General features: G+C 42.4%; 1 protein-coding gene across 1 annotated transcript in view; it reads left to right on the top strand.

Moving 5' to 3' along the window:
* Window positions 1-1,948: 1,948 nt before the first annotated feature.
* SNTA1 (syntrophin alpha 1) overlaps window positions 1,949-15,258 on the top strand; it is a 57,684-nt gene continuing 44,374 nt past the window's right edge. The window contains exon 1 of the mRNA XM_075177536.1: window positions 1,949-2,258. Within this exon, the coding sequence (XP_075033637.1) occupies window positions 2,003-2,258 (256 nt within the window). The 5' untranslated portion in view covers window positions 1,949-2,002. The remainder of the gene's footprint in view (window positions 2,259-15,258) is intronic.

The raw sequence follows: 15,258 nt of genomic DNA, 5'->3' as shown, positions 1-15,258 counted from the left end.
ATTCGTTCTACCTGCCTGAATGTATGTTGGAATGGAGCGCTGCATGCATTTCCCATCCATTCCAGCTGCCGGATTGCAGCCCCAAGGACCTTAACCACCATTCCGGCTGCCGGAATGGAGCTCCGAGGACCTTACCCATCCATTCTGGCTACCAGAATAGGTCTACCAGTACATTAGCCATCCAATCCAGCTGCCGGAACGGGTATGTGAGTACCTTACCTATCCATTCCAGGTGCCGGAATGAGTCTGCGAGTACCTTACCCATCCATTTTGGGTGTCCGAATGGGTCTGGGAGTACCTTACCCATCCATTCTGGCTGCCGGAATGGAGCTCCGAGGACCTTAGCCACCCGTTCTGGCTACCAGAATGGATCTGCGAGTACCTTACCCATCCATTCCGGCTGCCGGAACGGGTCTGTGAGTACCTTACCCATCCATTCCGGGTGCTGAAACGGGTCTGCGAGTACCTTACCCATCCATTCTGGGTGCCGGAATGGGTCTGCAAATACCTTACCCATCCATTCTGGGTGCCGGAATGGGTCTGCGAGTACCTTACCCATCCATTCCGGGTGCCGGAATGGAGCTCCAAGGACCTTAGCCATCCGTTCTGACTACCAGAATGGGTCTGACAATTTATTAGCCATCTATTCCGGCTGCCAGAATGATGGGTAAGGTACTCAGAACCCCAATCCAGGATCCAGAATGATTAGCGATGGAACTCTGAAATCCATTCCGGCACTTGGAATGGATGAGTAAGGTACTCGCAGTGCCTTACCCATCCATTGCGGGTGCCAGAATTGAGCTCCGAGGAGCTCTGTATTTCATAGCTATATATTCTAGTTATCCGTTCTACCTGCCTGAATGTGCTGAGTGCATTACCCATCTATTCCAGCTGCCGGAATGCAGCCCCGAGGACATCTATCTATCCATTCCGGCTGCAGAAATGGGTCTGCGAGTACCTTACCCATCATTCCGGCTGCCAGAATGGGTCTGCAAATACATTGTCCATCTATTCTGGCTTCCAAAATGGAGCTCAGAGGATCTTAACCATCCATTCTGGCACCTGGAATGGATAATTAATATAAACAAAACCTTATTCCGACACACAGAATGGATTGCTAAGATACTCAGACATCTATTCCGGCACCCGGAATGAATGGCTTAGGTACTCAGAGCCCCATTCCGGCAGCCGGAATGGATGGTTAGGGTACTCTGAGCCCCATTCAGACTGCCGAAATTTTTGAATAATATACGGTACTCAGAACCCCATTCCGGCACCTGAAATAATTGTCTAGGATACTGAGAGCCCAATTCTAGCAGCCGGAATGGATGGTTAAGGTGCTCGGGGCTGCATTCCGGAATGGATGGGTAATGCACTCAGCACTCCATTCTGACGTACATTCAGTCAGGAAGAACGGATAACTAAAATATATAGCTATGATATACAGAAGTATATATAAATATATTACGTATATATATATATATATATATATATATATATATATATATTTTATATATATATGTATATATGTATATATATATATATATATATATATATATATATATATATATATATATATAAAAAATAAATATATATATATATACACACACACACACACACACACACACACACTAAAATATATATATGCAATAAAATAAGTGTGACAGTTGTTCCACATATTACAGAGAACATATCTTTGTAGCAGAACAGAGGGCAGTATATAGGTGTTGTACAGAAGTAATATAACAACACCTGTATGCAGAAATTGGAAAGGCAATACTAGGTGGGTGGAATAACATTGTGCATGCATTTGGATGGGTGTAGGACTGTCAGTGTATATAGTACTATCTGGATATGGGAGGATAATAGGGCGGTTCTAGCTATGTGTAGCCCCAGCCCAAGGAGGTTTTCCTCATATACCCCTCCCTTCCCCACTCCCAGCTTGGAGAGGTTTTCCTCCTGCCGCCCCCCTTCAATCAATCCCTCTGCGGGCACACTAGCCATGGCTTCCCCTGCCAGGGCTCAGAGGAGTGGATTGCTGGAGCTGCGATGTCCCGGGGAACGCTGGACCCGGATACTTCTACTGCTTGGGGAAGAAACTCTGAGCTTCACCCCGGAGCCGGAGCCTGGGGCACCAGAGGAGAGAGCAGTGAATGGGGGGGAGACTACAGGGGGTGTCCCGGACTCAATTATCAACCTGCGGAGGACAGTCAGAGTGGTCAAGCAGGAGGCAGGGGGTCTGGGGGTCAGCATCAAGGGTAAGACATATATACACTATTCCTAATGTACTGCTCTAACCTCTCACATTCTATTTATAAACTACATGCAGTGTTCTTTAACGGAATTATTAATATCCATTACTCATATAGTAGATAGGGATATAATGTACACAATAGCTGCAGTAGAAACTAGCAGAAAAGTATCACTGTTTGCCTAAATATTTATGCAGCTCTTGTTAAAAAGTAGCAATAGTTTTGCACTGTGAATACCTGTGTTGTGGGCGAGTATTTGATGTATTGCTGCCAACTGTGGGACAGAATAAAGCCAACCACTCAGACATATGTACGTGTTAGCTGACAGCTAGAAGTTTTCAGGAAATCAAGACGTTTACTGGACTGAACTTTATGGCAGACTTGTTTTCTGTAAACAAGCTGGTATACACAGAAAGCGGAATATTAAGGAAACATTCCTGTGAAAAAAAGTGTCCAGTCACAATCACAAGGCTGCTGTTTATCAGGCATCCCATGGGGGAGGGTGGAGAGAGGGGAATGCTTCTTGATAAATCTTATGCAGTTTTGGGAGTGGAGGGGGGTCAATGTAAGCTTTGATAAACAGTCGCTACTAGAAGTTGCTTGGCTGTTGCAGAAACTGAACAACTCTCAAGGTGATGGGGACATAATAACAATTAACTTTCACTATCTTTTGTGACAATCATCGACACTAATCTATGCAAATACACCTCACTAGGGTGGATCGTGACAGACTGGTTAAAGTTACACTACACGCTACATTCAGTTTAAATAAGGGTCATGAGATGTCGCATTCAGTGTCTCTCCTTTCAGATCACCCTGTGCCATGAAGGGTAGCTCGCTCTCATTGGCTAAGGGACGTCCCACACTGTGATATTGGGTATCCAGGGGGGTGTGGCACTTTTCTACTAAAAAAAACTGGTCTTTCAACATGTTGAACAGCACTCCCTCCCTTCTTTACTCATCCTCCTCAAGTTCTTGGCAGAGAGAACCCTTGTGGGTAGTACTATGGTGGTGCCATTGATACTACGATGCCATCATTATGCTCTGCCACTTGTACTGGATGCTAATTAGTAACTTAATGTGAGCCCTTTTAGCTTATAGACCTGCAATACCCTCCAAAGGAATGGCTGAGGCATTTCTTCTGTAGTCTGTTATTTATTGTGCTTTTGACATGCTTGTACCAATACTTCCTTCCACATCTCCCTTGAACTGTGATTGCAAAGGTCTGTTTAGAGACATCTTGGGATAGATTTACTAAGCTGCAGGTTTGAAAAAGTGGGGATGTTGCCTATAGCAACCAATCAGATTCTAGCTTTCATTTATTTAGTACTTTCTACAAAATGACAGCTAGAATCTGATTGTTTGCTATAGGCAACATCCCCACTCTTTCAAACCCGCAGCTTAGTAAATCTAGCCCCTTGTATCTTAAATAAGTATTTGCTTCACTTCTCTTGCATTAATTATATTAAGAAATGTGCAAGAGGTTATTATTTAACACTGGGGGGTAAATGTATTAAGCTCCGGGTTCTTCAACACCCGCGAGTTCGGCGTCTTCGGCGTTTAAACTTAAAGCGGCGCTGCCTTGTAATTCCCTTTACAAGGCAGCTCCGCTTTAAATTTAAACGCCGAAGACGACGAACTCGCGGGTGTTGAAGAACCCGGAGCTTAATACATTTACCCCTGGAAGTCAGTTACGAAGCACAAAAGAAGGCAAGATGCCTGGCACAGGTGCGCATACAGATCTGCCGAAGGTCATGGGTTTGTGGGAAAAGATGGCAGCACAGTGGCTTAGTGGCTAGCACTTCTGCCTCACAGCACTGGGATCATGAGTTCGATTCCCGACCATGGCCTTATCTGTGTGGAGTTTGTATGTTCTCCCCGTGTTTGTGTGGGTTTCCTCCGGGTACTCTGGTTTCCTCCCACACTCCAAAAACATACTGGTAGGTTAATTGGCTGCTATCAAATTGACGCTAGTCTCTTTATCTGTCTGTCTGTGTGTATGTATGTTAGGGAATTTAGACTGTAACCTCAAATGGGACAGGGACTGATGTGAGTGAGTTCGTTGTACAGCGCTGCGGAATTAGTAGCGCTATATAAATAGCTGATGATGATGATGATTTATGGAGCAGAACTTTACACTGACCAATAGGTGCACCACTGTGAGTGAAATTATTAAAATAAGATAAAGGGATGAGGAGGGCACATTCCTTGCTTTGAAAAATTATGCACAGTCTTTGTTTATTCCACAATACACTGGAATCTTGGTCCTGCTCTGCGCTGACAGAGATTGAGCTCGTTCTATTCTTTCAATGGGATGAACTTTGCACCATCCGGTTTCACTTTGACCGAGAAGAACATTTTTAGGCGTATTTTTTTTCCAATGTTAAAAGCACTTTAAACACACAAAGGTGTCCTGATGTCCCCTTAGGCTGGGTACACACTACAGAAAATTTCTCCCCTTGTGATATCGTTAATGATTTTACCAACAGCTGAAAAAAAAAGTCCCGATCAGCATGCCGATTCATGTGTACACACTATACACGTTTTACAAGATTTACCTTCAGATCTGTGCTCTTCATCTGTCATAATAATCATCTGAAAAGACTGTGACTGCGCACTCCATGGAGATCTATGGACTCCGTCGGTCACAACTGCATACAGACTGCAGAATTGGTCATATATATCGCGTGAGTGCATACACACTGCTGAACGGACATTTATTGTGTGTCTGATAAACAGCTGAAGACCCTGTAGTGTGCACCCAGCCCTAGGCCTTAGGTTTTCAGTCAATTATCGAGCCAATCACACAATAATCAAACGCATACCTACCAACTTTGAATAGTTGGTTTCCGGGAGCCTGTCATGGGAGGTGGGCGTGACGGGGGCGGGGCTCCAAAATGTGCGTCATTTTGGACCCGCCCCGTGACGTCATGATGCAAACCGCGTCATTTGACAACAGGTGCGGGGCCAAACGCCGCGATTCCCCGGGAATCGCTGCGTTTGGTAGCTAATTCTGCCCATCCTAGTGAAGTGGGCATTATTCGGGAGATTGCCACACTCACCCGGGAGTCTCTCGCAAAATGCGGGAGTCTCCCAGACATTCCGGGAGAGTTGGCAAGTATGATCAAACGTTCTGTCTGATATTGCATTAGTGTGCATGCTCCAACGATGAGCGATTATCATTCTAAAGCACATCTTATTGTTTCATTTGATTTATAAACCGAACCAAAAATTTCGTTCAACAATGGAACAATGTCGTTCCAATTCTGCAGTGTGTATGCGCTCACAACCGACAGTGTCCATAGATCTCTATGGAGTGAGCAGAGTCATGATCTTTTCAGTCAGTTTTTTTTTTCCTCAGTTGTTGGTGAAATCTTTAACGATATCGGGAGAAATGTTCAGTAGTATGTACCCAGCCTTGCTAAATTCAGCAGTATTTTAGAAGAAAAAACTAAGGAGTTTTATTTCACAAAGGGGGTTGGATTTAGATGTTACGTTTACACTTTCGCTTAGTGTGATTCCATCTCCCTGCAAACCTGCGGCTGGCACACTTATCATCTGCAGAGGTGGCTGCTGAGAGCAGGAAGTAGGCCTGTACCTTGCAGTCCTCTGAGCAGACCATCTAGACACAGCAGCGCAAAACCAATGTGATTTGTGGTGCACATCCCTTGTACTTCCTAGATGAGATATATTCATTTGTCCCTGTATTGTCCTCTTCAGATATAGAAACATAGACATTTAAATGACCAGAGAAACACATTTAATTGTACTTAAATAACCAAATGAAGTTTTGTAGTGTTAATTTGGATTTGCAAATACTAGGCAATATACCATACTTACCAACCTTTTTAAAGTTCTTTCCGGGAGATCCCAGGAAGGGGTCATGGCGCGGTGAATCACGTCATTTGGCCCCGCCCCCCACAACAAAAACATAATTTTGTCATGGGGCGGGACAAAAATGACGCAATTCCCCCCGCGAATCGCGTCATTTTGACAGCAAGAGGCCGTTTGCGGGATATTTGCCTGCTCTCCCGGGAGTCCGGGAGATCTACCCGGATTTCCAGAGTCTCCCGGACATTTCGGGAGAGTTGGCAAGTATGCAATATACTCAACACACAATAATATACTAATTTTATCTATTTACCAAACTGCGATGAGCCAAATGTGTGGAGAAAACAAGTTGTTGAATGGCCATCACTGCTCTACTTTTAATTTATCAATGGGTTAAAGCAGGAGCAATCTGCCTTAATCTGTTTGACGTTGGACACTGCAGTCCCCATAGACTTCTAATGGGACAGCGATGTGACCCACTTTAACAGGCGTTGCAAAGCTTTAAAAAACGAACACCATCTCAAAATTGTGTTTGTTTCCCTTTTAATGGAGTCCATAGGACTCCACTGCCACTGGAAAAGCCTCACTGAGTCCAGCGCCAGGGTCCCATCACAATGCTTGGCTATGGTCAGACCATCCATTGACAGGTAGTGTTAGGCTGCCGGGGAAGGAGGGTTTAATTAATTTAGATTGGGGGGTTGACAGGGCTCGCCAATGAGTCCCTTCATAAGGTGATACAAAATGATTCTCAATGTTGCCCGCTAACCACCAATGATAAAATGACTTCGAACATTGCCAGTGTCCATTCAAGGCAAAGCAGACACATGGAATGGTTGCCATTAGCTTCAGTGAAGTCATTAACATCATTGATTGTAAGCTTGTGAGCAGGTTCCTCCTGCCTCTTTGTCTGTTTTACCCAGTTTTGTTTATTACTTTGTTTGTCCTCAGTTGTGAAGCGCTATGGAATTTTCTGGTGCTATATAAATAAATGTTGATGATGATTGTTTGTTAGACATTATTCCACTGATGGAGAAGGCGGGGCATCTGTGGGGTAAAAGGGAAGTGGGAGATTAACCTGACACCCAAAGAGTCTTTTTATAATTAATTAATCAATCATAGCACCAATATATATGAGGGTGACAGCCCCAGTGTCTTTGTTTTCATAAATGAAGTGAGATTTTAAATGACAATACGCTGTGTTGCTTTTTTTATTTGGCCACTCAGTTCAGTTTGTCAGAGAAATGCTGTGCCCAAAATAGCACAAGCTTGCATGTCGAATTTAGATGAAGCCTGTCGCTGTCCTTCTAAATAGTTCACTTCTATGACATGCTTTTAGAGGGCACCAGCCTCTCCCAGGACCAGCCGGAGACATGTTTAATATATGATCCTATCAAGATTTTAAAAAAGCCGACTTAGCCCATGGGAGACCAATGAAATTGCTTTTAAAATCCCAGGGACTGATTACCTGTGTCAAGAATGGTGGATAAAAATACATAGTGTCCCATATTTATTCAAGCAGAAATGTCGTCAAATTCTGCCTTGTTTGTGTTTTCTTAGTGTTTTTTTGGCTTAATTATAACATCTGAAAACTTATTTGCTCTTGGATTGTAGAATGATGATGATGGTCATCGTTTGTTTATAAGGCGGCACAAATTGCACAATGACTATTTTGCTGTTGCTTATTGATAATATCCTTGAAGCATTGCTCTATTTTAAACATTTACATGTTACAAAGGTCAATTAAGATACAAACCTTCATATATATATAGCGGTCTTTTTATCATTGAGGGACAGTAACTATACATAATGAAGTATCGGTGCTATATACCATTTTGTGGCTCCTCTCGGAACCCTGCCTAAGACCAACCTCCTCCATGATAATTATTTCCTATTCACTGGCAGCCTAACACAACCGGTGAAAGGAGGAAGTGCTATGCTCATGCGTGGCTAATATCGGCACATTCGCACCTTGCCCACGATGGATCCAGCGAAGCTGGATAGGCTTCAGCTGGATCCCATGTTAAAGTCAGGTAATGCCATCCTCACACCAATCTTTTTGTACACCGGTTTAACTAATTACTTATATGATCTTATATTACTTACATGATGTACAAATCTATGGCCTGATTCGTTAAGGATCTTAACTTGGGAAACTTCTTATTTCAGTCTCCTGGACAAAACCATGTTACAATGCAAGGGGTGCAAATTAGCATTCTGTTTTGCACATAAGTTAAATACTGACTGTTTTTCCATGTAGCACATGAATGTCAACTTTAAATTTCAGTGTACAAATAAGCTATCAAGTATTTGTGTGCTACATGGAGAAACAGTCAGTATTTAACTTATGTGCAAAACAGAATGCTAATTTGCACCCCTTGCATTGTAACATGGTTTTGTCCAGGAGACTGAAATAAGAAGTTTATCAAGTTAAGATCCTTAATGAATTAGGCCCCTAGTTGTTAAAAGTTATTTTCTGTTATAAATCTAGAGTGACGACTTGCACCCCCAGAAATGTTGTCTTCCACCCCCTATTAAGACCACTCTTAAACATACTTACCTACTTTCCACTTGCTTTTTCTGGGAGAGGGTGTGCCTGGAGGGCGTGAGGGGGTGGTGAGTGGGCGGGGCCAATCGTGCATATTGGCCCTGCCCCCACCAAATGAAATGCCGGTTTGTCGCGGGGGGCGGGGCCAAAATGGCGCAAATCGCGTCATTTTGGGGTGCCAGGTGCGAGATGTGGGAGATTTGCCAGCTCTCCCGGGAGTCCGTGAGACTGGCTCCAATTTTGGGAGTCTCCCGGACACTCCGGGAGAGTTGGCAAGTATGCTCTTAAAGATGCATTAAGTTGGATTGAAATGCTTTATGCAGAAAGCTGCTTATTTTTCAATAAGTTTTTTTTTGTGTGTTTGTTTGTTTCCACTCTTCATTTTTTAAGACTGAACAGCTTACATGCTTTTTGGAACTATGACTGTAAATCATCACATTTTCTAGCATACAGCAAAAAATAGTTTACATTTTTGCTTACAAAAAAAATACAATGATTGACTATGGGGTCTATTTATCAACCTATTTTTTTTCTTAAAATCCCCCAAAAACAGCATTTTTAAGTATCTCATTTATTTATCACTAGGGGATCACAGCTGATATCGGGGATAAATAGATTTTCAGCAATAAAATGTATTGTCAGCAAATGTGTATAATTAGAAAAAAAATTAGTTTTTAGTTGGCACTTGGAATGCAGCATACTGGCCTATGGGCACCAAAATGACTGTTTGCCATAACTCCCAAATTCTAAGACTTATGCACGTTTAACGATAATTCCACCCAAAACTATAATTATAGTTGTGGGCAGGGCCTGATTAAGGGTTTAGGATGCCCGAAGCAGTGCCGTCCATGCCAGGCTAATACGCTGTAGGTACAAATTAAGTTGTCCTTACTTTAAAATTTGGTTTTCTTCACTACAACACCCCCCCCCCCCCACCACCAATGTTTATTTTGACCTGTTTTCGAAACTGAGCTCCACTTGGCTTTTTAAAAAGTTCCCGTTATACTTTGTCACGCATTTTGTTTTCATTAACATCAGAAATTTATAGCGGAACAGAGGCATGAATGACGCTACTTGTGCCTGTCACCATTCTTATCCCCAAGCTCCATCCAAGGATGACTCGTTGTCTTGAGCCTTTATCATGGGGATACGTCAAGTCTGAAATCTTACTTAACTACCAAATCATTTTTTCAACATTAGTCAACATTTTTGAAATATTTTTTTCTTTCAAAATATTTGAATCCATACTTTTACAATTATTTATTCTTTTTTTAGTGGAACTGAAATCCCAAGGCTAGCACATATGCTCATATTGCCTGAGCTTGGTCTGGGGAAATGGTAAGCTAACCCTTACGGTTCTAAGCCAGTATTGCTGAGAGAGCTGAGTATCGCTTTGCCACCATTGATATTTCATTGATAAATTGCAGCAATACTTTTTTGCAGCATATTTTGCATTGTTGCCAATTATCCCGAATTTCCTGTGACTGTCCCAGGTTTTTAAGATTCCCAGCGTTCCCAGGGTTTTATAGCTTTGTCACAGGAAATGTCCCTATTTTTCAGAAGCGACAATTCCTTATATTCTGTGTATTAGACTGCAATTTTCACTCTAAGTTTTCATTTCTGAGGCTTAATTAATATTTCAGAGTTTAAAATGGCAAAAATACATGACTGTGTGACGTCAATTTCATTCTCCCCCACTCACACCAGAGCTGTATTAACACCCCATGGGGCCTTAGGCAACATCCTGGACTTTCCCCCTAAGTTTGTCCAAAAGAATCAAAGCATAAAAATAGATTAGTGTTATACGGGCCCCTCAGTGCCCACTGGGACCTAGGCAGGACCCTAGTGGATGATCCGGCCACGACTCACACGTTGACGTACTGCTTTTCAAGAAGTGAATTGAGCACACCATTTATTGTGTACACAAATGGAGAAACCAGTTAGCGCAACACGTGTGTATATATATATATGTGTGTATATATATATATATATATATATATATATACATACACACATATTCATATATACATATGTTATACTTGCCAACTTTTAATTATTAAACTCCGGAAGATCCCGATCATCAAATGATATTTTCATTGCGGGGGGCGAGGCCAAAATGACACGAATCGCGTCATTAAGGCTCCCATCCTGCCCACTTCACTAGGAAGTTGGCAGGCTGCAGGAAAATTGCCTGCTCTCCTGGGATTGCGGAAGACATACCTGGATTTCGGGAGTCTCCCGGACATTCCGGGAGAGTTGGCAAGTATGACATATATAGGTCCTTATTCCAATATTTAATTTACAAACAATCTTTATAATGATCTGGTTCCGAAACATTGGAATAAAGGCTTATTCTTTTTCATCTTTAATGGAAAGTGGCTGTTGCTGTGATTTTATCTACAATACTCCATCCGCTGGAAATTACAGACCAAACTGTTGATGGAAGTATTGAGCAATTTCCGCTCCGGGCTGGTAAAGTTCAGACAGCTGAGTGTCGCTCGTTAAATTTCAGCGAAAATTGGTTTCTTTTCATTGCACCTAAAATGAGCCTTATCCCTTTGACCGGGCTTTATTGATGAATAGGCAATATATTCATATATACCTTCTCAGCAGCAAAGTGTCTCTAAAAATAATTTTCAAATGTTGGAAACTATGTATTTGAAGGTCACTCTGTCAGAGAGAAGTGTAATCATAGAGGACTGCTGGTGGTTACTATTAAAGTAATTCTATCGTTTTCAAATAAGCATTGCATAGGCGATTGTGTTGTGTTTCCAACACACAAAGTGATTTATTTTAGCAGATGTAAATAGTTAACAATTCAATACATTATTATACTAAGATACAGTACAGTACAGCCAATACCAAAAGATACATACATACCGCTGCGCTAACCACGGGCACCAGTGGACAGTAATTCACCCTTGAATACTGTGCTCAGAGTAGAGGCTAGTGGGGGTGCAGCTATGATTATATATACAGTCAGTGTTACAGAGTGAACAATAGAGATGACGTGGCTTGCTTCTATAGGTCCAGACATCAGATGGGTCCAGGGTAAACAGGTCATAGGCTGGTTCAATCTAAGGAATCCAAAGGTTGGGGTTATCTCTCCAGGGGATGAGCTCTGTTCTTCCCGCCTGACTCTCCAGTTACAATTAGTCTATTAGCATATTATGGTCAGTATCATATTAAAGGTTTATTCCCTAACATCAATAACTAGAGTATGCAGTGTGCGATCTCTTCGCCGAATGCACCGGACAGCTGCTGGTGAAAAGGGGTTTAATATGATACTAGACATGACACCTTTCTTATAACCTGAACCTTAAATAACACTGAAGTGTACATTTAATCATATTATATAAACTAATAATAAACTAAATACTATCTGCTCATAAATTACAGTGTAACGGAACCAATATGAATATGAATTATATAAATAACTAAATGATGTAATGCGAGTGTGTATGTGCGTATTTTACCGTGCGATCGCACCATGCCACGCATTATGGGACGTATGGATCTGTGTTACGTGGCGTACGGATCGCAATCGCACGGCAAAAGTATATTAACCAATATACTTTCGTTCATCCAATTATACGACTTTGAATTTACAAATTGTCTAGCAGTTGCATACACCGCGGTTGCTGGGCAATATCATCAATGTAGCAGTGCCTTTACAATGACTTAAAGGATCAATCATCATCATCACCATTTATATAGCGCCACTGATTCCGCAGCGCTGTACAGAGAACTCATTCACATCAGTCCCTGCCCCATTGGAGCTTACAGTCTAAATTCCCTAATATACACAGAGAGACAGACAGAGAGAGAGGGGTCAATTTTGAAAGCAGCCAATTAACCTATCCTAAAATGTGCCCCTGTCCCCTGCCTATGCAGGGCTTCAGTCAGAATTCCTGACCAATAAACACAGTTTCTCCACAGCCATTTTTATGCTCATCTGATACAGCACATCCAAACATGGGGAAGCGGTGAGTGGAGAAGTTGGCTGAAGCCGTCATAGCTCAGGGGAGAAGGATACAAGGAGGAGGGGGCATTTTAAAGGAAATTTAGGTTTACTCAGCATTGCACTCTCCTCATGTGACTGGGAGCTACAGTATAATGATGACGTCTGTCAAAGTAAATGGTACTGTTCCTTATATATTTACATTAAAGGTAATCACATTAAAATTGAAATGATCTGCCCTGAGCTTCTATTTTTATGAAAGTGTGATATGTAAACAAGCAGAGCAGCAGAGGCAGTAAAAACCTGTCTCTAAATGTTGTGCTGTAGCCTGCATTAGTGCTAACAACTGCAGTGTACTCATTGATTAAATCAGTCACTAGGGATGCGGGATGGGCACTCACAGAAATGACAGCATGCAGCAAGTAACGTCTTGTTCATTTTCTGGTTAACCTCAGCTGTTCTGATATTCAAGGGAATTCAGCACAATATAGCTTACCCCCTTGAACAACATTTTCTTAATCTTTTTTCAGGGTAGTTTCACTTTAAGAGATCAGGGCATTACAGAACTGTAGTGTACTGGAGATACAGACATTTTTAAGAGGTCAGCTGCTCCTAAATAGCAATGATATGCTTAATGTTTAAGAGGTCTGGTCATGTGAGCTCCAGCGGGTACTGATAGCTATGATATGTTTAACAAGCCTCTGCTAAAATCAAGGCTATTTTAAATCTGGGCATACAATTTTTCTTTGGGACTTTACATGTATGTATATAAGTATATTGAACCGTACAATTGCTGAACAACTGTGGATTTTATATATATATATATATATATATATATATATATATATATATATATATATTAGGGATAATGCTTTCATATCTAATATCTCTAATTTGTACCACTGCCCTAGACCATACTTGCCAACACTCCTGGAATGTCAGGGAGACTCCCAGGATTCCAGGGAGGTCTCCTGGACTCCCGGAAGAGTATGGCAGCTTCTCGCATCTGCCCACTTCCTAGTGAAGTGGGCAGAGTTAGATCCAAAATGTGGGCATATGACCCTGCCCTCCGCTTTAAAGTGACGCATTTGCGTCATTATGTCGTGTGGGCTGGGGCAAAATGGCTCGATTTGCATAGCCACTCCCCGAAACGCCCACCTCCCCCAGAGAGCTCTTAAACGCTGACTTGAGGAAGTCGAAAAGTATGCCCTAGACTTTGGGCAGAAATGTGCCTCTATTACTGTTAATGGGAAAATAGTGTAAAGACAAGCAAAATTGTGATAAAATTTTGCGCAAATCACATTCCTCCCAACATTTGTCTTTCTGGCAGCGGGATGAGGGCATGGCCATGTCAAGATAGGGGTGTGGTCACAATGGGGGTGTGGCTACATCCCCAGGGTGTGCCTGGAACTTTGAAGTGCTAGGCTGCCCTGTACTCCTCTCTCCTCCAAACACCAGTAGCGTCACACACCTCCCACACTTCCAACCGCCTGAACATAGCTTTCCTGATCCGGATGGTGGGCAGAGCCCTCAAATCCGGACTGTCTCACCTAAATCGGGACAGTGGGAGGTATGAAATTGATTTTTGCTGTGGGATGGGCAAGGACAGGCTGGGTTTGGGGGCTTCTGCCACCCGTACCAGTCCCATAATGGGCTACCTTGGGACTGGGTCACTGGGCCCCCTGCATTTTTTTCCTTTAAAATGTTCCTAATAGGCTGCTGAGCTGAGTCTCATACCCGAGCTAAAATTTGCCAGCCCTCCCCTGGGGATAGACCATTTCACAGAGGTACAAAGTTCTGATCGTATTATCTTGAAGTTAAAATTTGGCTTTGCCATAACATGGAATTCCATTCTGTACATTTGTGAATTAATATTCTATGAATATAGTTGGGATGATGTTCAATTAATTCTGCTGTCTGGTGTGGTTAGGTAGAACTGAGAACATTTTGTAGAGTTGAATGCAGCGTGCAGTATGCTGCATATAATAAATATTTTACTCCTGTGCATACCCACAGAGCACTAGTAAGGGTTGTGGCCATATGTAGACTAAGCCGCATCTTGCACTTACGACTACTTGCGGCCCCTTACAGTAGAAGAGGTGGAACAGGGAAAGAGGAACTGTATAAGGACATGTTAGAGCAAATGTATATGAGATTCAGACCCACATGCGCCCATCAGGAGATGGGAAACTTGCGGGTGGTGTAAAGTATGAACTGATAATGATGATCATCAGCTTAGATTCGCCCAGCTCAACATGCCTGTACAGAATGTCTTTTTTTTTTTTGCATCCAACTCCACATGAGCCCCTTAGTGCCAAATTCCTCTGGCAACATCTGTAAAATTTGTGGCAAAATGCATCATGAGGAATATATTGTGTGTTTTTGAAAATTTGTGAATATTTTGCTAATCATCATCATCATCATCATTTATTTATATAGCGCCACTAATTCCGCAGCGCTGTACAGAGAACTCACTTACATCAGTCCCTGCCCCATTGGGGCTTACAGTCTAAATTCCTTAACACACACACACACACACACACACACACACACACATACACACACACACACACACACACACACACACACACACATACACACACAGACTAGGGTCAATTTGTTAGCAGCCAATTAACCTACCAGTATGTTTTTGGAGTGGGGGAGGAAAC

Source organism: Mixophyes fleayi, chromosome 6 (genome assembly GCF_038048845.1).
Source record: "Mixophyes fleayi isolate aMixFle1 chromosome 6, aMixFle1.hap1, whole genome shotgun sequence".
NCBI classification, from domain to species: domain Eukaryota; kingdom Metazoa; phylum Chordata; class Amphibia; order Anura; family Limnodynastidae; genus Mixophyes; species Mixophyes fleayi.
The sequence above is the reverse complement of the archived record's forward strand: the minus strand, read 5'-3'. Positions and strand labels throughout refer to the sequence as shown.